The 23,793-nt window shown below is 52.7% G+C and overlaps 3 protein-coding genes across 10 annotated transcripts in view; 2 read left to right on the forward strand and 1 right to left on the reverse strand.

Moving 5' to 3' along the window:
- The window catches only part of P2RX5 (purinergic receptor P2X 5), a 25,739-nt gene extending 8,200 nt beyond the window's left edge, over positions 1-17,539 (forward strand). For 2 of the 8 annotated variants that reach the window (XM_037022741.2, XM_037022739.2), the window contains exons 2-13: positions 3,931-4,081; positions 4,709-4,780; positions 5,023-5,098; positions 5,183-5,279; positions 5,524-5,604; positions 5,933-6,071; positions 6,632-6,768; positions 7,225-7,318; positions 7,455-7,520; positions 9,994-10,076; positions 11,005-11,175; positions 12,517-17,539. In XM_037022741.2, coding sequence (XP_036878636.1) covers positions 3,931-4,081; positions 4,709-4,780; positions 5,023-5,098; positions 5,183-5,279; positions 5,524-5,604; positions 5,933-6,071; positions 6,632-6,768; positions 7,225-7,318; positions 7,455-7,520; positions 9,994-10,076; positions 11,005-11,175; positions 12,517-12,586 — 1,237 coding nt within the window. In that variant the 3' untranslated portion in view covers positions 12,587-17,539. The other 6 variants (XR_005062468.2, XR_005062469.2, XM_037022740.2 and 3 more) reach the window with 6 other exon arrangements.
- A 128-nt stretch (positions 17,540-17,667) lies between these two features.
- On the reverse strand, positions 17,668-18,592 carry EMC6 (ER membrane protein complex subunit 6). The gene is made up of 2 exons (XM_017653250.3): positions 18,366-18,592; positions 17,668-18,213 (listed from the first exon to the last, which is right to left on the reverse strand). Exon 2 carries the CDS (start codon positions 18,173-18,175, stop codon positions 17,843-17,845), a length of 333 nt encoding a protein of 110 aa, XP_017508739.1. The 5' UTR covers positions 18,176-18,213; positions 18,366-18,592; the 3' UTR covers positions 17,668-17,842.
- Positions 18,593-18,631: 39 nt separating this feature from the next.
- Positions 18,632-23,344, forward strand: TAX1BP3 (Tax1 binding protein 3). The gene is made up of 4 exons (XM_017653234.3): positions 18,632-18,771; positions 21,508-21,627; positions 21,987-22,064; positions 22,394-23,344. The coding sequence occupies exons 1-4, from the start codon at positions 18,733-18,735 to the stop codon at positions 22,529-22,531; spliced, it is 375 nt and encodes a 124-aa protein (XP_017508723.1). The 5' UTR covers positions 18,632-18,732; the 3' UTR covers positions 22,532-23,344.
- The last annotated feature ends 449 nt before the right edge of the window (positions 23,345-23,793 follow it).

Consider the following 23,793-nt stretch of genomic DNA (forward strand, 5'->3'; position numbering starts at 1 on the left):
CCCCGGAGTTTTGTTCTTGGGTAGTTTTTTTGATTACCGTTTCAATTTCTTTGCTCGTAATTGGTTTGTTTAACTTTTGTGTTTCTTCCTTGGTCAGTCTTGGGAGGTTGTATTTTTCTAGGAAGTTGTCCATTTCTTCTAGGTTTTCCAGCTTGTTGGCATATAGGTTTTCATAGTAGTCTTTAATAATTCTTTGTATTTCTGTGGAGTCTGTCGTGATTTTTCCATTCTCATTTCTGGTTATGTTGATTTGTGCTGTTTCTCTTTTTTTCTTAATAAGTTTGGCTAGAGGCTTATCTATTTTATTTTCTCAAAGAACCAGCTCTTGGTTTCGTTGATTTTTGCTATTGTTTTATTCTTCTCAATTTTGTTTATTTCTTCTCTGATCTTTATTATGTCCCTCCTTCTGCTGACTTTAGGCCTCATTTGTTCCTCTTTTTCCAGTTTTGATAATTGTGATGTTAGACTATTCATTTGGGATTGTTCTTCCTTCTTCAAGTGTGCCTGGATTGCTATATACTTTCCTCTTAAGACTGCTTTCGCTGCGTCCCACAGAAGTTGGGGCTTAGTGTTGTTGTTGTCATTTGTTTCTATATATTCCTTGATCTCTATTTTGATTTGTTCATTGATCCATTGATTATTTAGTAGCATGTTGTTAAGCCTCCATGTGTTTGTGAGCCTTTTGTTTTCTTTGTAGAATTTATTTCTACTTTTATACCTTTGTGGTCTGAAAAATTGGTTGGTAGAATTTCAATATTTTGGAGTTTACTGAGGCTCTTTTTGTGAGCTAGTATGTGGTCTATTCTGGAGAATGTTCCATGTGCACTTGAGAAGAATGTATATCCTGTTGCTTTTGGATGTAGAGTTCTATAGATGTCTATTAGGTCCATATGTTCTAGGGTGTTGTTCAGTGCCTCTGTGTCCTTACTTATTTTCTGCCCGGTGGATCTATCCTTTGGGGTGAGTGGTGTGTTGATGTCTCCTAAAATGAATGCATTGCAGTCTATTTCCCTCTTTAGTTCTGTTAGTATTTGCTTCACATATGCTGGTGCTCCTGTATTGGGTGCATATATATTTAGAATGGTTATATCCTCTTGTTGGACTGAGCCCTTTATCATTATGTAGTGTCCTTCTTTATCTCTTGTTACTTTCTTTGTTTTGAAGTCTATTTTGTCTGATATTAGTACTGCAACCCCTGCTTTCTTCTCACTGTTGTTTGCCTGAAATATGTTTTTCCATACCTTGACTTTTAGTCTATGCTTGTCTTTGGGTTTAAGGTGAGTTTCTTGTTAGCAGCATATAGATGGGTCTTGCTTTTTTATCCATTCTATTACTCTGTGTCTTTTGGTTGGTGCATTAAGTCCATTTACATTAAGGGTGACTATTGAGAGATATGTACTTATTGCCATTGCAGGCTTTAGATTCGTGGTTACCAAAGGTTCAAGGTTAGTTTCTTTAGTATCTTACTGCCTAACTTAGCTCACTTATTGAGCTGTTATATACACTGTCTGGAGATTCTTTTCTTCTCTCCCTTCTTATTCCTCCTCCTCCATTCTTCATATGTTGGGTGTTTTGTTCTGTGCTCTTTTTAGGGGTGCTCCCATTTAGAGCAGTCCCTGTAGGATGCCCTGTAGAGGTGGTTTGTGGGAAGCAAATTCCCTCAGCTTTTGCTTGTCTGGGAATTGTTTAATCCCGCCATCATATTTAAATGATAGTCGTGCTGGATACAGTATCCTTGGTTCAAGGCCCTTCTGTTTCATTGCATTAAGTATATCATGCCATTCTCTTCTGGCCTGTAGGATTTCTGTCAAGAAGTCTGATGTTAGCCTGATGAGTTTTCCTTTATAGGTGAACTTTTTCTCTCTAGCTGCCTTTAAAACTCTTTCCTTGTCCTTGATCCTTGCCATTTTAATTACTATGTGTCTTGGTGTTGTTCTCCTTGGATCCTTTCTGTTGGGGGTTCTGTGTAATTCCATGGTCTGTTCGATTATTTCCTCCCCCAGTTTGGGGAAGTTTTCAGCAATTATTTCTTCAAAGAGACTTTCTATCCCTTTTCCTCTTTCTTCTTCTTCTGGTATCCCTATAATACGAATATTATTCCTTTTGGCTTGGTCACATAGTTCTTTTACTGTTGTTTCATTCCTGGAGATCCTTTTATCTCTCTCTGTGTCAGCTTCTATATGTTCCTGTTCTCTGGGTTCTATTCCTTCAATGGCCTCTTGCATCTTATCCATTCTGCTTATAAATCCTTCCAGGGATTGTTTCACCTCTGTGATCTCCTTCCTGACATCTGTGATCTCCCTCCGGACTTCATCCCACTGCTCTTGCATTTTTCTCTGCATCTCATCCCATTGCTCTTGCATTTTTCTCTGCATCTCTGTCAGCATGTTCATGATTTTTATTTTGAATTCTTTTTCAGGAGGACTGGTTAGGTCTGTCTCCTTCTCAGGTGTTGTCTCTGTAATCTTTGTCTGCCTGTAGTTTTGCCTTTTCATGGTGATAGAGATAGTGTGCAGAGCTGGCACAAGTGACTGCTGGAAGAGCTTCCCTTCTTGCTGGTTTATGGCCTTCCTCACCTGGGAGAATAGCGACCTCTAGTGGCTTATGCTTGTCAGCTGTGTGCAGACAGGGCTTCTGCTTCCTGCCCAGTTGCTATGGGGTTTATCTCCGCTGTTGCTGTGGGCGTGGCCTGGCTGGGGCTGCTCCTCCAAAATGGTGGAGCCCCCCTTCGCAAGGCGCTGGGTTCTTGCAGGTGTGGATGTGGTCTGGATGTTGTCCTGTGTCCTGTGGTTTCTATTTTAGGAAGATTTTTCTTTGTTATATTTTCATAGCTCTATGTGTTTTTGGGAGGAGATTTCCACTGCTCTACTCACGCTGCCATCTTGGCTCCGCCCTGCAGATGTGTACTTTTGACCATTAGGAATAATGTTGCTAACATTCATGTACAGGTTTTTATGTGGGCATATAATTTTAAATCTTCTGGGTATATACTTTGGAATGGACTTGCTGGGTCATATGGTAACTTTCTGCAGAAGTACCAAACTGTTTTCCACAGCAGCTGCACCACTTTACATTCCTATCAGCAAGTACCAATTTTGCTGCATCTATGCCAACATTTGTTATTTTGGTTTTTTTTGATGACAGCCATCTTATTGAGTGTGAAATAGTATCTCATTGCAGTTTTAATGCTGACCTATGATGTTGGACATCTCTTCATGTGCTTATTGGTCATTTGTATATTTTCTTTGGAGAAATGTGTCTTCAAATTGTTGGCCCATTTTTAAATGAGGTGTTTTGTCTTTTTTATTGTTGAGTTGTAAGAGTTCTTTATATATTCCAGGTACTGAACCCTTACCAATTATATGATGGGCAAATATTTTTTTCCATTTTTTTCGTCATCTTTTCACTTTTTAATAGTATCTCTTGATGCACAAAAGTTTTTAATTCTGATCAAGTCCAACTTGTTTATTTTTTCTTTTGGTGCTTGTGTTCTGGGTGCCGAAGAGTACTGGATTTTGTGCTCTAATTTTGTAGAATGCCCCTCTGTTTGTCTGAGGTCCCCTCCTGGTTAGTTTCAGGCTATGCACTGCCTCCTTTACCATCCTCACATCCCTGGAGGGAGGCGCAGTTATCCACGTATTAGGTCCCAGAGTTCATGGGCTGGCCCGAGGTCACATTGCCTGTGTACTGGGTAAGCCGGTTTTGGCCCTGGCCTGCCTGACTTCAGGGTCTCAGCTGCCGAGCAGAGGCCTGCTCCCTCTAGGGCTGCTTGCAGGACGGGGTTTCAGGCAGCAGTGGAGTTGGGTCCCCGGCCCAGGACCTGGTGGGAAGCCTGGAGCCCCAAGCCTGCTGCCACCCCACCCAAGGCCTGGGGAAACTTCCCTGAGCAGCAGTGGGTCTAATGCCCACCTGCTGGCCTCTTCCCTGCAGTTGGGTGTTCCTGGTGAAGAAGGGTTACCAAGACACCGACACCTCCCTGCAGAGCAGCATTGTCACCAAAGTGAAGGGTGTGACCTTCACCAACACCTCAGAGCTCGGCGAGCGGCTCTGGGACGTTGCCGACTATGTCATCCCACCTCAGGTTGGAGTCCCAGTCAGCACTGGGCTGGGCGGCAGGGCCTGACTCGGGTGGTCACACAGGAAGTTGCTCGAGTACCTGGGGACTTCCATCCTTTGTCTCCCTTGGGCCAGGATGGTTGCCAGGGTTTGCATTTAGCGACCCTGCCCAGGTCCTTCCTGCCATGCCAAACCTCTGCCCTCCTTGCCTGTGCCTTATGGGACCGCTCTGGTCCCAACAAACCCTGAGTGGGCTGAGACCAAATGGGGCTCTGAGAACTCGGTTGGCATGAGTCAGGTGCTCTGGTGCAGAGAATCCCCCCTTGTATCAGCCACTGCCCCTGGGGACAGCTTCCTGGCCTGTTCACCGCCACCCTGTCCCTGCCCCTCCCCCTCCCATATCTGGGCTGGTACCCCAGGGGCTGAGGGCAGAATAAGGATTGGCAAAGAGGGGGCAGGTTGGGGTTGGGACCCGTCAAAGGACATCTACTCAGGGACGCCTAGGTCAGTGGGCAGAGGGGTGGGAGCCACTGGTTTTGTAGCCCTATTTCCTCAACACCTGGGCAGAGACCCCACCCCCTGCCTGGCAGCTCTGGAAGGAGGGTCTCCAAAGGGACAGGAGGAGGTTCCTTAACCCTCTCTGGTTCCTCAGGGGGAGAATGTGTTCTTCATCATCACCAACCTGATCGTGACGCCCAACCAGCGGCAGGAAACCTGTGCTGAGGTTTGATGTGGGGCAGAGAGCTGGCAGGAGAGTGGCCAGCAGTGGGTGGGTTCTACCCCTGTTCTGAAGCAGGGGTTTCTATACCGGGGGCCCCGGGGGAGGTGTGTGTGCCTATTATGCAAAGTCTGGGGGAGTCTCAGAGGGTGTGTGGCCCCAGGCAGGCCTAACTCCTGGGTGGGACCTGGCTCTGAGCTGGGCCCCTGCAGGGGAAGCCCCGTGAGCTGCCTTTTCTTTCCTGGCAGAGTGAAAGCATTCCCGACGCTCTGTGCCATGAGGACAGCGACTGCCCTCCTGGGGAGCCTGTTGTGGCTGGAAATGGTGAGGCCTGGAGTGGCCAGGGCTGGGGGGCAGCGGGGGCTGGAGCCAGAGCCTCCTAGCACTGTCTCTGCCCCACCCCTGCAGGACTGAGGACTGGCCGCTGCCTGAGGGCAGGGAACACACAAAGGGGCACCTGTGAGATCTTCGCCTGGTGTCCAGTGGAGACAAAGTCCAGGCCAACGTGAGTGACTGAGGCCTCAGGACCTGACCCAGTTCTGTGCAGTGGGTCCCACCTGATGGATCCTCAAACCTCGTAAGGCCTGTGGGCCACTCCAACATGAACAAATTAACTGTCCTTGGCCATGGCTCCAAGGGACCCAGGGAACAAGCAGGCCTCAGCCCTGTCACAGGCTGGGGTGTTGCATGGAGGCAGAAGGGAAGCAGGGCTAGGGCTCCTGGGCAGGCTGTCCTGGCTTGTTTTTCAGGAAGCCACTCCTGGGCAAGGCTGAAGACTTCACTGTTTACATAAAGAACTTCATTCGTTTCCCCAAATTCAACTTCTCCAAGTAGGTGGGGCTTGGCTGCAGGGGATCCAGGGCCTGGGTCTTGGGTGGCTGTGCATGGGCCCGTGTGCATGGGGTGTGTGTGTGTGTGTGTGTGTATGAACCACTGATTCATGCTGGGGCACCCCTTTCCTCTGTTGTGAGAGTGGGGCCCTGTCCTTGCATGCAGTAGGTTGTTGGGGATCCTGAGGGGGTGCAGCCAGGATTCAAGCAGGGGCTAGTCAGGGACTCAGCCTGGGCCAGGTGAGGGGCCCAGTGACTCCTGAGTCAGGCCCAGCCTCCAGCCCAGGATCTCACCTTTCTTTCATTGCTGTTCATGGCCTCCACCCAGGACCAATGTACAGGATTCCAAAGACAAATCTTTCCTGAAATCCTGTCAGTTTGGCCCCAAGAACCCCTACTGCCCCATCTTCCGACTGGGGTCCTTGGTCAGCTGGACAGGGAGCAACTTCCAGGAGCTAGCCTTGCAGGTGGGTGGTGTCCCCCTGGGGCCTAAGGGCTCTGGGCCTGGGCTCTGCAATGAGGAGGGCAGTGTAGGGTGGCACCCATGGGCTGGGGTGGCCCTGCGAAGTCCTCTGCCCCAGGGATTCACTGTCTTCAGAACTGGCTGTGGTGCACAGCCATCTGTGCCTGCCCTGGGACCTCGGGCCTTCAGCACCTGCCATGTGGTTCTTGGTTCTTGGGGCATCAGCTGACACTGTGCCAGCAGGAGCCCCCCCTGGCACATCCTGGCTCTTGTGTAAGGTGCCCATCCCATGGTGGGAGCTCACTTTGCCAGTCGCCATGTCCCCCGTACACGAAGCAGGTGGATCCTGGCTGGGGTGGTCAGCGATGCTTTCCTTAGCCACTCTGAGGTGGGGCTAGAACTGTGGGCTTTCCACTGTCCACCTGGAAGGATGCTGCAGCCTACCGACCCCTTGCCTGAGCCCTCTCCCCATCTGGTCCAGCTCTCTGTGAAGAGCCAGCTGGTCTGGGACCTCTGTTTTCTCAGAAAGCCCTGTGCATTGATTCTTGTCTCTTTTTCATCAAGGGTGGTGTAATAGGTATTCAGATCGAATGGGACTGTGATCTTGATAAAGCTCCTTCTGAATGCAACCCTCACTATTATTTTAGCCGTCTGGACAACAAATTTTCAGAAAACTCTATCTCCTCTGGGTATAATTTCAGGTAACCAGGGCTAAGCCTGCCGCCTTGTGACCCACCATCCTGGGTGGCAGCCCTGTGACACCCCTTCCTGGGGATGGGTGTCAGAGCGCTTGGTGCAGGGAGAGACGGCAGCTGGGAGTGCCCCTGGGAGAGAACGGAAGTGGCTGCCACCCCCTGCTTGCCATGGAGCCGAGGCTTGGCTTCTCAGCTGGCTCAGTTCCATTGGTGCTTTGGTGGCCCTAGCTTGGCCCAGAGTACAGTGAGAAAGTCCTCCCCCTTGGGAAATGTATGGGAAGGGTTTCAAACGTTTGAGTGTGTCTTTAGCATAATGTCAGCAAGAGGGTCTGCACCCTCTCCTGGGGGTGCTGAGACCAGGGTTCTGCGGTGTTTATAAATCACCAAGGCAGCTGAGTCTGTAGTACCAAACAGGGAAGGCCCAGCCAGCCTGAGGGCTCCTCTGGGCCATGTCTCCCCCAGGTTTGCCAAATATTACCGAGATGCGGCTGGGGTAGAGTTCCGCACCCTGATGAAGGCCTACGGGATCCGCTTTGATGTGATGGTGAATGGCAAGGTGTGTGGGGCAGGGCTCATCCGGGGTGGGGCACATTGGGCAGGGTCCTGGGCTGGCTCTGGCTGGAGTCCTGGTGGGGGTCCCACTGTCCATCCTGCTTTGCTCACCCTCTCTTGTCTTTCTGTGCTACATACAGGCAGGGAAGTTCAACATCATCCCCACAATCATCAACGTGGGCTCTGGGCTGGCACTCATGGGTGCTGTGAGTACCTACCTTCCCCACCTGCACCCTCTGAGCACTGGCAGTTGGGGGGAATGCCCCAGAGGACCTGCCCTCATGCCCCAGAAAGGAGGAGAGCTGGTGGGGTCTGCAGGATGACGGTAGAGGGTTTTGGGGGACTTTGCCCCCCTCTGGCGTCCTCAGGTGGCCATGACTGCCTGCGGTTCTCTGCAGAGAGCCAGAGAGGCACTGCCTGGGGCTCTGGATTTGGGTGTGGCTGGGGTTCTCTGGGATCCTGGGCCAACCGCTCAACGTCTAAGCCTCATCTCCACTGCTGCTAAATAGAAGCAGGACCCAGCTATGTACAGGCATTCTCAACTGTGTTCCTGTCCTAGTGATATTTTGAGCCAGATAATTCTTTTTTGGTAGGGCCTGCCTGTGCACTGCAGGACATTTTACTGCATCCCTACCTACCCTGTACCCAAGAGAGGCTGCAGCACTTTCTCCCACAGTCGTGATAGCCAGAATGTCTCTAGACATCATCAAACGTGCCCCAGAGGCCAAGTTCATTCCCAATTGATAATCACAGAGTAAAAAGATGACAGGCAGGGAAGCCTGTTAGTAGTGTTCCTCAGAGCTGTCCCCTCAGTTGGGCCCAGAGGGGCTCACAGGAGAGAGGTCATGGCCGGAGGGCAGGTGAAGCTTTACTCTAAGTCTCTGTCATACCCCTTTGTTCTGGAAGTTTTCTAGCCATTTGGGTTGTCGGTGAGTGGCTTGCACCCATCTTAGCATGCCCCTCGCCTGGGTTTCTGGCCGCCTCTTTCCTCATTCTTCTGTCCTGGTGGCCAAACAGCCAATGAAACTTCTGGCAGGACCCAGGAGGGACTTTTTTGAGACCAGGAAAACTCTGTCTTCTAACAGGACTCAGCAAGGCTGTGCTCCAGAGAGTTGGTCCATGAAAGTGAGCCCCATTGTTAGGGAACCCCACCTGTTTGCATATGTGACATTCTTAGAGAGGGGCCACCATCAGCCATCACTTCCTTATGATGTGGGTAAATTGGAACACAAGGCATGATGGGGGGCATACCTTGAAGTGAACATTTTAAGAAACAAAATTCAACCAAGTAAACTGGAAGATTTAAGTTGCATAAAATAATTTGTGAATTGGGTATCATCCCATCTATTGGGTATCATCCCATCTAGCGAGTAGAGGGGAACTTTGCTAAGCAGCAGAAAAGAATAGGCTTTTAAAGATCTTTAAAGGTTTTAAAGAAGAGGAATTTATTAGCAAAGCATGCATAGTTTAGGCAAGTAACCCTCCTAAGACGGAAGGGGGCCCTCAGGGAACTGCCTCTGGGAAATTCGGTTTGGCTGGCTAAACATTACTTTCCCAAGAGGACTGAAACTGCAGTTAGGTTAGATATTAAATCTGGGTCCACAGTAGCGGGGCCTTAACGTAAGTGGCTCCATTTGGGGAAAGAGCAGTGGTAGAGGCTGGGTGGGGGTAGGAGGAGTGTTCTCTGTGAGACAAGGAATTGATAAATAACATTTTTGGCATCTCCGGGGGGAAAAGGTGTGTAGTGCCCAACATCAGAGGGCCACCTTTACCTGGAGGCCCAACCCTCAACACCCCAACCTCCTCCCTCCTCAAGCTGGAAGCGCCTCCCTCTCACCTCTGTGCTGTGGTGGAGTCGCTCTCTGGTGGAGGAGATGAGCATTTGCACTATGCGTCTGGTCCGATGTCCTCCAATCCATCTCACACTGACTACTGACTGGAGGGATCTTCCTAAAAAATGCCATAATTATGACTGTGTCCTGCTCTTATTCAAAGCCCTCAGTGCCTCCCCAAAAGATTAGGACCTATGTCTCGAAAACATCCATCTCTCCAGAAGTGTCTTCGGCTCGTCCCCTGCTGCCATGCCCTGTGGAATTTCCCAGGCATGACACGCTTGTTCCCGCCTCTGTGATGCCCTTCCTGGAATTTATTTATTCTTCAACTTTTGGATTGTATAATCTATTTCTGTCAAGATTCTGCCCAGATGTCCCTCCCCAGGCTGAGCGAAGTCCTGTCTTCTCTCAGCTCGCGCTGCTCCCCTCCCCATCATAGGACTGTGTCACCTCTGTCACTGTCAAAATGCACATGCCTGTCTCCTGCCCCAAAGGGCACGGCCCCAGAGGGTCTCACTGTCTCCCTCCCTGCTCTCCGGTGCAGGCCCCGGCACAGGGCGTGTGCTCAGCAGGCACTGTCTGAAGCCATGCTGGTTGGGGTCAGTGTAGTGCTGGGGGTGCTTGGTCTGAGGGACCCCAGGGACGCCAGGCTCCCTTTCGCTCCGCCCTGACAAGCTCTGTGCCTTGGAGAAGGCTGCCTCTTCCTGAGCCCCGTTTCCCTGTCTGTGAAACAGGGACTCCCCCACAGGGGGCTGTTGCAGGGTCACTTTGGATGTAGTGTGCGCCAAGTGGCTGGGTGTTCCTGTAAGTCTAGGATTCTGAGTCAGGGACCCCAACCCTTTGGCAGGGGTCCTTCTTCTGTGACCTGGTGCTCATCTACTTCATCAAGAAGAGCAACTTTTACCGGGACAAGAAGTACGAGGAAGTGAGGTCAGTCAGGCTTCCTCTCCAGCAGCCTGAGGGAACCCCTGTGGAGCCCCCTGGTGGCGCCTCCCCCTCCCTGGCTTAGAGCCTTTGCCCTGGCTGGATGGCGGCCCCTGGAGTATGGAGGCAGGGGTGAATCGCAGGGAGCTCGCCGGGGAGGAGGAATGTTCTGGGAATATGCTCACAGATCTGATTCTGCCTCAGTACAGCTGGCAGAAGAAACAGCCACCTCAGGCTGTGGGCAGGAGAGCTGGGTACCAGGCCCAACTCAGCAGCTGCCCAACATGTGACTTTGGACAGGTCCCAGGCCTCCTTGGGCCTCAGGTTCTCTCTGGGAAATGAGGGTTGGTTTCCATACAATGCCTTTTAACACTTACATTTTAGGATTCTGTATAGGCCTCGGTTGCCCTGCTGGGGCTGGGGCTAAGGGAAGCTGGTGTGGTAAAGGAAGAAAAGGTGGATTTCTTCTTAGCACTGTGGGGTCCTATTTCCAGGCTTTTATGGTGTGTGTGTGTGTGTGTGTGTCATTGTGTGTGTGTGTGTGTGTGTGTGTGTGTGTGTGATAGTATGAGTGGGAAATCCAGACATTGGGGGACAGGAAGGGGAAGGGGTCTCCAGCCCAGCCTTCAAGGAAGGCTTTCTGGAGGGCTGGAATCAGAATGGGGAATTGCAGATGGTGGGCACTGGCCAGGCACCTGGGTGCCTCCTCCGCCCCACCACAACCTGGGACAGCAGGCGGAGGATCAGCCTCCACCATTTGCCTGGATAGCCTCAGCCCAGGCTGAGCCCCAAGCCCTGACCCTGTCACTCCGACTGAGCAACTGGAGAAAGAGGGGTGCCCCCTGGGGCGAGAGGCTCAGCAGGGCCAGCCAGCCAGGCTAGGGACATTGCCCTGGCGCCGCAGGCCAGGGTTAACGGGTCCTGTCCTGCCCAGGGCCCTAAAGGGCCTCACGCGGCTGGTGAAGTCCTCGCAGCAGGGTGAGGCCCCAGAGGCTGAGGACGCGGGAACGGGGCCGGGGCTGGCGGAGCAGCCGGAGGTGCAGGACGGAGGCGGAGGCCAGACGGGGGATGGCTGCGTGAGCCGGCAGCTCCTCGAGCCCGCCAGGTGAGGGGCTGCGGGCAGAGGGCCCAGGACTGGGCTGCAGGAGACCTGGCTACCAGGCAGGAAGTCCAGGACCCAGGAGAGTACATCAAAGCTGGACCCTGGGTGAAGGGGCTGCCGGTGGTGCTTCATTTACCTGTTTATCCCCATTAGCTCCCAACACCTCTAAGTACCTGCAAACAGGCCGCTTGCTGTGCTGTCACAGGGCTCACACAGTAACAGTACTTAGCAGCTTTTCCCCGGCTTTCTATCTGCTCTGCACTGCTTTGAACAATTTGTGTTGTGAACTTATTTCAGACACTTATGAGGTGGACACTAATGTACCCTATTCTACTAATGAGGAAACTGAGGCACTGAAAGGTTAAGTAAACTTGCACAAGTCACACAGCTAGTAAATGGCAGAGTTGGAATCTGGACCCTGGCAGTGTGTGTCTGGAATCCAGTTCTCCTTCATCGGGTTATTCTGCTTTCTCAGGCCCGTCCTTCCCCCACTCCCCATCAGATGCCTTCCCTAAGTCCCTCTTCGAAGTGGGAATTCTGGAGCTGTCCTAGCCTCAGGAGGGGCTATGCTGACAGGTGACCTGCAGTCTGACCTGACCATTTTGCAGATGTGACCTCAGCGTGGTGCCAGAGGGAGCCCTGGGCTGAGTCAGAAGGCTGGCCTTCAGGGCTGCTCTGCTTCTGCCTTGCTGTGTGCCCTTGAGCAGGTGCCTGGCCCTTTCTGAGCCCATTTTTCCCTTTTTTAATCCAGTGGGGGCTGCACACAGGGCTCTTCCTGCTCAGTCAGGCTAGGGTCCAATGACTCTTGTAAACCAAGTCCCAGGAGTTCACTGGCTTAAGGTGGGCCCTCCTTCTGCCCCCAGCACTCATTCTTTGCTGACTTAGGGATTGGCAGCCTCCAGCCAGGAGCTGTGCCTGGGCAGGGAAGGATTGAGGAGGCAAAGAGAGGCTGGGGGCTTGCAGCAGCCAGGGGAAGGGGGCAGTGGAGGCCTACCTGCTCCGAGCTGTCACCTCTTGGATGCCTGCCTGAGCTCTTCGGCCTGCGAGGGGGAAGAAAGCCGCTGGTCTTGGCGCAGCTTTGCCTGTTGCTGTGGGAGGCTCAGGGCTGCCACGGCGGTGGCTGCTGCTCATTGCTGGGGCAGCTCTAGAGGCTTCAGCCTGGGCATCTACTCGTGTCTGGGCTGTGCCTGCGGCCTGGACAGACTGCCCCTCTCTGTGAATTCTCTGCCTGCCTGCAGTGCTGCCAGCCAGACGCTGCTGCAGGTGGAGTCCGCCTTAGGGAGGCTGGCTGTGTCCAGAGGGTTCCCAACTGCCCTCTGTGCCCCCTACCCCACCCTCACACAGGTCCGGCCACCTGGGGAATGGCAAGGTGAATGTGGAGCAGCTGCAGAACCTGCAGACAGTGGAGGCGTAGCCAGCAATGTTGACCTAGAGCGGATTTGGTGAAGATGGGGGCAGAACTATGCACAGCTCTGAGCTGGGAAGATCCGCCTTTGTGTCTGCATGGGACACGGGCTCCCAGGGCAGCCATCTTCCTGCACTTTGGGATCTTGCCACAAGCTTATTGTGGTGTGTGTGAGGAGGAGAGTCTCCCAGTGGCCAGAATGGCTCAGATCTAGAAGAGGAGGCCCTGGGGAGGGAAGGGGTCAGGCCAGGAGCTTGAGTGCCACTAGAGTAGTTTTCATGATTTCTGAGAACCTGCTTGGGCATTCATTTGTTCATTAAATAAACATTTTTTCCTGCGGGCTGGGCCCTATGCAAGACGTGTTTAAATGAGATGCTGACCTGGCCCTCGGAGTGGGGCACACTTGCCATTCCCTTCAGAGCCAACGGCCACTTTGGCCTTCCTCCAGCCACTAGCTGAGGCCTTCACAAATCCCTTTCGAGAGTGATGGCTTCTCAGAGAAGGGCCTTGGCCAACATGCAAGGGGACATTCGACTTCGCTCCCAGAGATCAAATGTAAAGGTGGCCAAGGAAGCAGCCAGGAAAAGACTGGACCCGCCAGAGGCAGCTGGCCCTGAGGGGAGAGGCCCTCCCGAGAGCTCCTGGGGAAGGTGGGGAAGGGGAGGCAGGGAGGCCTCTGCTCCGGCAGAGCATCTGGCCTAGAAGGGAGATCATTTGATGGTGTGGTCTGGCTCTTGCTGTTCTGTGGGGCTGGGGGTTCCTGCCCGCAGTCCGCCCCTCTCTCCTCAAAGGCCGGGTCTGAGGGGCCAGTGAGGTAATGGATGGTGCTCACTGGGCAGGTGGAAGTGTTGTCAGGGCGGCCCTTGCCCTTCACGCTTGCCCTTTCCTCCCCGCCCCCACCCTGCAGAACCCAGCCGCCTCAGAGCGTGCACTTTGCACGCACCAGCATCACCTGGGAGTTCCTTGGAACTGCAGTCTCCAGCCCCTCCCTTGTCCTCCTAAATCAGACCCTGCATTTCCACAAGATTCCCAGGTGATCGGTGTGCATGTTAGAGTTTGAGAAGCACTGGTTGAGTTAATGCAGAGCCTGGTTCCGAGGGAGGAACAAGCCAGCTTTGGTGGGTGGCACCAATTTCTGGTCACATGCTCTACCTTGAGACCCAGATGATCCCCCACCCCCACTCCTGGGTAAGTGGCATGATACTTAAATTTATTTAAGTTAAAATACTTTGACTGGATAATAGTGACATGACTCAAAATTTAAAAGGCACCAAATGATAGTGAAAAGCTTCCCTCCCACCCTCTTTCCTGAGGCAACCCGTGTCACCACTGCCAAGAGACGCTTTTGTTTTCCTGAGAATCCACCTGGTTATGTGCACCCTCTCAGGAAATGAGCTTTCGATATCTGCAACTCAGACCCAGTTTCTTCTCTCAGGAAGGGACACACGGAATAACGCTGATGTGTGCCCAGCTGGGGAGGCAGCTAGCTCTCTGCTTCTCCCGGTGTCTGAGGAGTCCCCGTGCAAATCTGGGGGAGACAGAGAACTCCTAATTCACTGAGGTCTGTGGCTCAGCAGCAAAGGCCTGCAGCGTGGCCCATTGCCCAGCAAGCCCCAAGTGCTGTTTGTGCAGCTGTGTAGAAACTAGGGTACTTAAGGGCTCTTCAGGGCCTGCCTTAAGTCAGAGGAGCCTAGTTCTCCTCTGCACAGAGGGGCCCTAAGCATCCCTTCACCAGGGCCTTTGGAGAGGGTCGGAAGGGGCCTGAAAGGTCTCTGGCAAGGCTCTGCCACTGGGGCAGAGGGACATGGTCCCCAAAATAGTTGCCCTTCCAGAGCAAGCAGCTTCCTCCCTTGAGCTGCCTGATAACCTGTCCACAAGCCCACCTGTTTTCTGACTAGGAAGTAAAAAACCTGGGTGGCCCACTGTGTTTCACTTCCTTACTAAATCAAACCCTTAGACTTAATAATCTAGCATGTTACTTTTACGTTTGGAAGAGAGTAAAAAGGGCAGGGGTCACAGCTGCTTAGGATTTGGTCTGGTTTCTTTTAACCTGTTTTTGGAATTGCTTTGCAGCAATTCTATTATCAGGGGCGGTTGTACTATTTGCTTTATATTGGAATGAAAATGTCTTCCTACAGTATGAATTCACTCAGTAAATGTTTATTGAGTACCTTTTATCAGGTGTTGGACTACATGCTGGTGACACAGTGCCAAGCAGCATGGTCCCTGCCCAGGTGCTCAGTCTACGGGGAGCCAAACCTTAACCGCTGGTCCCCCTTTTACTCACAAATGGAACTGAATTGCCAGTGAAGAGTAGCCAGAAAAGGTTCCCCAAGGCAGTGACATACAAGTTAAAATCTGAAAGCTTTTTAGGTAAGGAGATCACATGCATATAAAAATAACACCTTAACCTGAAAAGAAGCAACCGGGGAAATAGATGGAGACCCTGGCTGAAGCTGGTTTTGTGAGGCCTTCTTTTTATCAACTGAATACTTCACTGCTCTCGAGGACTGAGCCTAACTGTTTCTTCAAGTCCAGTAAAGCTGTGCAGGTGGCCTCCCTCCTGTCTCGGGGCCACAGGCTCACAGGAGCCACTGACCCGTTCCAGCTCCGGGACAGGGTTGGTCGCTGCCAGTTCCCTTGGTTTTGCACAGCTCTCTCCCTTGGTGCATGAGTGGAGGGCTCGTTCATTTTATAGAAACTGGCTTTGAAATGGGAAGTAAAGCAGGTACTTGGCTCCCTTCAGACATGGGAAAGCCCTTCACTCAGGGTGCCGTTGCCAACAGGAAGATGAGCGTGCCAGCCTCTCACGAGCTCCTGTCCATGCTCATTCCAGGATCACATGAATTGTCTATGCTTATGTTCAGACCCTGGCCTAAAGCCATCTACCTAGTATTTTCCTAATGATTTGGGCCAAGGGGATGTGTAAATTGGGTGCTATCAATGTGACATTATGGGGACCAGCCATGAAAAATCGAAGTGCTCTCTACTCCTGATGCAGGGGTTACCAGAACTGACCAATTACAGCTGCCTTTTCGCCCCACTGCCCCATCGGCTCCTATCTCAGTGGCTGGTTGCCCCACTGGGAGATCAGTCACAATGGGGCAATGTGACTTCCTCCAGGTGTCGCTAAGGACTACAGTGCCCTGGGGAGTCCCTTAATCACCCACTTGAAATGGCATCTTTCATGTTTGGAAAAGGGCTCCACTTGTTTCCAACCACCTCCTTCTACCAAGTGATGCAATGGGTTCAGAGACTCCGAAAGACCCCCCTTTCTGCCAGCTGTTATTTCTTTCCCCTTAGGCCAGTACACAGACTTAAAGGGGGAAGGTGGCAGACGTTTTCAGGGATCTGCCCAATATATGTATTCTCTGACATTTTTATTTGGTTATAAAACAATAAAAGGTGTTAACTTTAAATGTGTCCTGATGTTTCTCCCTTCATGTCTTCATGGTGACCCCATGTTTTAGAGGAAAATGTAAGGAGAAAGGGACCAAAAGAGGCAGACACAGAAACAATTACAGTGAGCAGTATATTACACTCCTTACTATCTTGCAAAGAAGTTCAAATGTAAGTTAAAGAAGCTCTTTAAATAAACATGCATTAAGACTAGGAAGGCATTGGTAAAACTGGTACTTTTCATTCAATGAGTATAATCTAATAAAACTCTGGAAAGCATTTGGAATCAAGTTTTTATCTTCTGCTGTAGGAACTATTCCTTCAAAACAACATAGATGTGAAGACGTTCACTACAATAATAGTGAACATGTCAAACAAGCTTACTACCTGTTTACCACTACCTTACCTGCCTCTTGGCTTCATGTGCAAGCATGTGGTCCAGAACCCAAAATAGGATTCCGGTCTGGGTCCCAGATCCAATGGTTATTGGCCAGGGGCCACTTACTTAACTGTCTGTAAAGGAGGACTTGGAGTCAAGCTCTCAAATTCCTTTCTCATCCAAAACAGATTAAAAAAAAATTCAAATCTAATCACCTCATTCCTAAAACTTCCAAAGGCTCCCCCCAGTTTCTCTAAGGATCAAGGCCCCCCCTCCCCACTGTGCTGTCCATGATCTGGTCCAGTTCTGCCTCGTGGCCTCTTTAACTCTCCAAAGACGGGTCAAACTCCTTCCTACCCAGTGGCCTCACACATGCGCTGGCAAGTATCCCCTTCTCTATGCTTGGCTGTTATTCAACTTCCAAGTCTCAAATGTAATGGTATTTCTGCAAAAAAGGCTTTCTTCACCCCCTCACCACTCCCCAACCACACACACACACCAGCCTGGGCTTGGTTTGGGTCTCTTCACACCATATCGAAGATTTGTGAAATTTGCTAATGGAAGTAACATGTTCATGACTATAACTCTAATTCAGTGCTTATTTTTCAAGTAAATGTATACATCTTAGATTCTTGGATAACCCTCCTGACAAGAAGGGATTACACATTAGCATACAGACCGGCATTTGCACTCTGGACAAGCCCAAAGTTTGGCTTAAATTCTAGTCTGTTTCATCTTCATTAGACATATTCTAGAAAAGAGCTTGAATTTGTTTTTTAAAATGGAAAGGACAGCTGGCTGTAACTAAGTGAAATGGAAGTGAAATGACATCATTCACACCTGATTGCAGTGGTGAGGTGGGAGGGAAGGCGGGGCTCTGAAAAGGTAAAGCCATTTCAGCAAGAGCAATGAAGAAACCTGCATTTGAATCCTGACTCTGCCTTTAGCTGTGCCTCCCATAGTGGGAGGTACTTAACCTCTGAGCCTCAGGTTCATCAACGACGGCTAACAAATTTACTTCATAAGCACATTACTAGAATTAAACGGGATAATGAGCGTAAAAGGTACAAGGCACAATACCTGGCATATAAGCAACGCTTAATAAGCATTAGTTATTACTTTACAGGATGTTAAATTATCGCCAGATTTAGGCCCTAACGGCCCTTCTCTGGATGACCTATGTATAAATGCAAGGAAATTACACAAGGCTAAGTAAGACCCAGTCCCACATATCCAGGAATCAAAACGTGGCGATTTGGCTCCTATGGCGGACAGGCGACGTGAGTTAAGGTAAGAAAAAAAATCCACAAAGTATCTCACGCTTCATTTAATCTGAAGAATATTACAGACTCGTCTTCAGATATAAATTATAACGTTACAGAAGCAGCAGCGAACCGAACAATTTAAAAACTAAGTCTACACGATGTTAACTTCTGGCAACAGTCCTCCCAATCTGTTTTTTTAAAAAAGCCATCCCTGCGCTCCTTTCAGTAGACGTGCACCATGCCGTAGAGGAATGTCCAGAACAGGACGTAGGTGAAGAGGCCTCCGATGAGGCCGCCTGTAAAGAGAGGTCTTCGTGACTTAAAGTATTTGTTCCACCTCCTGCCCGCTTTGAGAATTAAGAGCAGGGAGAGCAGGATGGAGGCGAGCAGGTAGAAGATGAAGCCGTAAAGGCCGGTGAGACCGAGGATGCCGGCCGTGGCCCCCGACAGCGCTGACACTGAGGTCCGGCAGTAATCCAGGACCGCGGCGTTGCCCCGCACGGCTGCCTCGCTGATGAACGGTGGCCCTTCCCGCTTGGCCACCACAGCGGCCATCGCACCCGCCGGGGCTCGGCCTCTGCTTTCTCGCGGAGCTGCGGAGGAAACGAAGTTACGAGCGGCGCCCGGAGCCCGGCGAGTTGCGTTTACGCCGCCCCTCTCCCTGGGGCTCGCACCCCTCTTGGGTCGCGAGCCGGCCGGTGGGGCGGCGACACCTCTGCACTCCCGCCCAGGCTCGCCCGGTTACCTGGAACACGGCGGCGGAGTCACTCGGCGCTCCCTCAGACCGCGAGAGGACAGGACTTCCACGGCACCATCTTGCGCTGGAGGATGCTGGGAGGCCCCGGCTGCGCAGGCGCACAGCTCTCGTTCCTGGCCTCTGGAGCATGCGCCTCAAAACCCCGAGCACGCGCCACCCCCTCCTCGCTTCTCTATGTAGGAACTGGGACTTCTAGAGCCCGACTGCGCTTCAGCTGGTGATTGGCCGAAGTTTGTTGACTATTCATGAGCGGGCGGGCCTAGCCGGGCTGCCTTTGTTAACCAGAGAGGGCGCGGCCTCGGGGATTTTGTGCGGACTTCACTGAGCGGCGTTTGGTTACCAGGTTGGAGTCAAGATGTCCTACATTCCAGGCCAGCCGGTCACTGCCGTGGTGGTGAGTGCGCTCGCGCGGGCTTTTCCTCGTCTTAGCATGCCCCCACTTTGCAGATAGGTAAACTGATAACCCAAACAGGTTGACAAAGCGTCAGACCTGACAGTTCGCTCCTGCAGACCGGCTGCCAGGGCTCCTGTCCTGGCTTTGTCGCAGAGGGACCGTGGTCTTTCCCACCCGTGCAACGGAGATGGCTGGGACCCAAGAGCCTCCTGAAGACTCTGGATCGAGGCCAGACCCTGCGCACTGCCGCCTCGGCACTGGACTCCTTTCAGCCGGCAGGGACGGCGGGCACTCAAGAGAGAGGCCCTGGCCATGGAGTCTGGGAATGCGTCCCTTTCCCAGGCCTGTGTCCCCAGCTGGGCAGCCGTGGGGGGCGGACGCCGGCCCCGACCCCGACGTCCATGAGTCGCAGCCTCAGGAATGAGGAAGTGCTTCCTTTGCTCCTGCGGTGCCACCGCCCAGAGGAAGACTTGGGAGGAGGTGGAGGTTGCTGGAGTCTGTTAGCAGTCCCTTACTCCTCCCATACAGCCTCGTTTCCTCGGACCTACCGTCTCCCGGTCCACACTGAGGCTTATACTACTGGCTCCAACCTGCTCCAAACTTTTCCTGAATCCCCAGCTCTTAGGGCAAGGACCGGGTTCCCCACCTAGCACTTGTGTCTTGGGTGCCAGGTGCTATTAGAACAAGCATAGGGAGGAAGGGAGGCTGGGACGTCGGACCTAGATGCCAGTGCCACAGCTGCATGGGGCCTGGCAGAGGTGGGGAAACTGAGTGCCAGAAAGAGGTCTGGTCATGTTTCAGAACTCAGACTGCTGGGCAGGCAATGGGTCAGGTGCAAATCCCCATCCTGGGGCCAAGGGATTGGCTGCAGTATCTCAGATGGTGTGCGTGTGTCAGAGGGGGGAGCTCCTGCAATCAGGCAGTGGCATGGTGTGAAGCCACTGATAAAGGTGGCATGTGAGGGAGAACTTAGAGCCCCAGCTCTGGCCTGGGCTGGGGGAAACATTGCCAGATCTCCTGACAGCTGTCCTGAGCTCCACCCTGGCCACACCAGCCAGGTTTTCCTGACCCCTAGCTACCCCTAGAAGTAGCTAGGTTTGCCTCGTAGGAGCCAGAGGAGGTCACTAACCTGCTTGACCTCACCTAGCAAGTCAGTGACAGTACCTTGTCTTCCTAGCCCAAGGGCCTATACTCCCTTCTGACCTTGAGGGTGGATCAAAAGTGTACAAGAGTGTGTTGGGGTGGAGCAGGCCTGTAAGAGCTCACACTTTTGGGCATGTGGGCCTAGGTCCAGTGGGTCTCGCTTCCTGCTCCCCCGTCATTTCATGGCTTGTCCCAGGCTTTCCTCAAACTGCAGGACCATGACCTGCCAATTCTAATAGTAGGAACATATCTGAATGTGGTGAGTGGGGTCTGGCCTTTCTCTCTGGTCTTGGCTTAGAGATGGGGTTGGGAGCCTTACTCCCTTGTCCCCACCTTGCATGTAGTTAACATTCTGAGAATGTTAAAACCATTTGGGCCTCTTCTCTGAACCCTGGCTCCATTAGTCTGCCTTTCGGACACCTGTCTGGATGGCTCCCGGCACTCCAACTCTACATGCTGTTTCTCCTCCAGGGTCCTCATGTGAGACGGTTGTTTGGCCAGGCCAGGCGGCTGGGTGCTCCCCTTCACTCCTCTCCACCATGAGCGTTCCCCGTCTCGATTTCACTTCCTAAGCAGTTGTGTTCCCTGGTCTCCACATCCTGCCTCTGAGACGTGCGTCCCCCTACTGAGTGAGGGGTCATTCTAGCATCAAACCCGACCATGACCAGACTTACTCAAGTCCTAGGAGCTCCAGTGGGTCCAAAGTCAAGGTCAAGTGCCCAAACTTCTGTTAATCCCTCAAGGCCTGGTGCAAATGATCCCTCCTTTGCAAAGCCCCTTGGGTCCAGATCAAGTCACCTTTTGCTTTTTTCCTTCTTCCTGTTAAAACTATCGGCTTTTGGGGTGGGCTAATCTTGTCTGGCTCCTAGCTGATGACTGGAGGATGCCCGCTGAGGGCTTTGAGGGGAGCCTGGCACAGCGGGGACCACGGTACGGCAGGAGAGCCCTAGGGCCCTCCCCAAACTCCAGCGCTGTGTTAAGAGCAGAGCCTGGGCCTTTCAGTGAACCCCTCCCTCGGGGCGAGCCTCCAGGGCCTGCTCCCGCAGCTTCCTGAGCTGGCCCTGTTCTCACCTCCCAGTCCAGTCCTGCACTGCACACTCTGGTCTCACGGATGTGTGTCCACAGCACCTTCAAGCCTTTGTTCCCATTTCCTTGGGCAGGACAGCTCTTCCTCGTCCTGCCCTCCACAGGGCTGGCTCAGCAGTCTGAGCTGTTTCAGCAAGGTGCCTGCATTTTTTTCTGGGCCTGACCCCTTCTGCCCTGTAGTTCCTTCCCTGGACACAGCCCCCCGATCTGTAGCAGCTACGGCACCTTGGCTCTTGGGCCAGGAGGGCTTTAGAGCACAGGATGACTAAGGCAGGTGCCTGAGACCGAGAGGAAGGCGGGGAGGTTGGGACCGAGGTTTTTGTGGGTCTGTTGATGTGTCTGAGTTGAGTCGCAACCCCCCGCTAGCCTCCCAGGCAGGGGACCAACTGGATTCCTGCACAGGCCCTGGGCCCCACCTTGGCATTTCTCTGAGCTGGGGACACAGACCAGATTCATTCTCCTCACCCCCACCCACCCCCAACTCATTTTTCTTCATTTTGTTGCCAGCAAAGAGTTGAAATTCACAAGCTGCGTCAAGGTGAGAACTTAATACTGGGCTTCAGCATTGGAGGTGGAATTGACCAGGATCCCTCCCAGAATCCTTTCTCTGAAGATAAGACGGACAAGGTGAGGGGGACCAAGGTCCTGGGACCTCTCTGTGGGGCACATAGGCGAGAGTTGGTGGGTCTTGGCTTCCTGGGTCTTCATGGAGGGAGCAGACCTCATTTCTCTTAAAGAGTCCTTGATAAGAAGGTCTAAGGAATGATCTGATGGGAATAAGTAGGGGCGTGGGGTGGGGAGTGGACTTCCCAGGAGGAACATGAAGAGCCTAGCACCAGGGGCTGGAGCACTGGGGCAGCCCCGCTTTCCCCTTGGCTGTTGGTGCCGAGGCTGACGGATGGCTGGGAGTGTGCCGTAAGTGGCTTGGCTTGATGGATAAGGGGCTGGTCCGTGACCCCAAGGCTTGACCTGGGCTGTCTTTCCAGGGCATTTATGTGACACGAGTATCCGAGGGAGGCCCTGCTGAAATTGCTGGGCTGCAGATTGGAGACAAGATCATGCAGGTAATAGATGTTCCAAAGGAGGAAAACAAGGCTTGGGCCAGAAGGTCTGAAACACTTGGGTGTGTGTCTGGGGGTGGGGAGGGGGCTGCCCCTGCCTCCCGGGGCACCTGGGAGACTCACCAGAGCTGTTTTGGAGTCCATGCTGGTGCTGCCCCAGAGGAAGCTGGCTCTCCCCTCTGTGTGCCTTGACTGTGCTGCTTGGCATCCCCCAGCCTGGGGACATTAGCTTGGAAGCCTGCTTCGGTAACCCAGGCTCCCCAAAGCCTCTCCTGCTTCTAGATCCCAGAGGGCAGGGAACTGAGCTGGGCTACGTTTTCTTCTTGGGCCAGGTGAATGGCTGGGACATGACCATGGTCACACACGACCAGGCCCGGAAGCGACTCACCAAGCGCTCAGAGGAGGTGGTGCGCCTGCTGGTGACACGGCAGTCACTGCAGAAGGCAGTGCAGCAGTCCATGCTGTCCTAGCAGTCCACTGCGGTCCCCGACTCATGCCTGCCTGCCTCTTTGTACAGTGACAACACTTCCACACTATGTCTTCCTTGTCCTGGCTTCTGCTGAGTGCTGGGTCCCAGCTCAGAAAAGCAAGAGTTAGTCCCAGAGGCGTGTCCCTGGGGCTTGACTCAGCTTTCCTTCCCTTCTGCCCTGGACACTGAAGATGGGAACCAGGGGCCTGTAGTCTGTCTGTAGTGACCATAGGCTCGGCCCCCAGACCCTGCTGCCTGGCCTCAGCAGTGCCAAGGTGAGCAGGGGACCCCACTTCCCAAGAGCTGCACGAAGCTGGAAAATGCCAGGTGGGGCTGGCTTCATCCACGTAGTCTGCAGTGCCTGTGCCCCAGGGTTTCCCCGGGTCCCCCGTGGGGGACTTGATACACTACCAGCATCTCTGTGGAGCTTCACCTGGATGGAAGCCAGGCAGGCTCCCAGCTGACGGGATCGTACCTCCGTTCCTCCAAGGGGCCCTGGCCTCCCTGGCATTCATCTGCTCACAGGATTTAGATGAGGTTTACGGCTGACATCTGAGGGCAGCTCCTCAGGATTGCTATTTTCCTCTATGCCTGGGGGTTTAACTTTTCTATTTTTTTAATCACAGCTTTGATACAAACCATTTTTACCTTACTAGTTGGAGATGCCAATTCCACTTCTGAATTTAGCTTACTAACTCACATCTGCAAACTCTCGGAGAGTGTACAGGCCTTACTTTGGTGACTGTGTAAATGGGGCGGTAGGAAGCTGCCCCACACCCAACACTCTGTGCCCAATAAACAGTGCTGGAATTCATGTGGGGTCTTGCTGAGGCACGGAGTAGGGATATTGGGGGTGTACTGCAGCGAGAGCTTGGGTTGTTAGGCTGGCTGACTACTCTGAGATGAAGCCCAGCTACTCCCAGGTGCTTGGCCAGGGCCACACCTGTGGGCAAGTCTGGGACACTTCACCAGAAGTGCAGACAGGGAGCCCCCGGTCTCCCTTGTGTAACTGAGCTTCAGGTCTACCTGGGGGGTGCCCCATGGACACCAGGGGGTTCATGGGAGAAACCCCAACCTGCTAACACCCTCAAGGGCACTTAGTTTATCACAGCCAGGAAACTGATCTGATGAGATGGGATGAGCTGAAGAGCAACAGGGCCTCTGCCTGGCTCAGCACTGGCTGCACTACCAGCTCTTGGAATTGCTGCAACTCAGGGATGGACCAGGCACTGTCAAATCAGATTTTTTGAATTTTCAAATCAG

Source organism: Manis javanica, chromosome 4 (assembly GCF_040802235.1).
Source record: "Manis javanica isolate MJ-LG chromosome 4, MJ_LKY, whole genome shotgun sequence".
Classification (NCBI taxonomy): domain Eukaryota; kingdom Metazoa; phylum Chordata; class Mammalia; order Pholidota; family Manidae; genus Manis; species Manis javanica.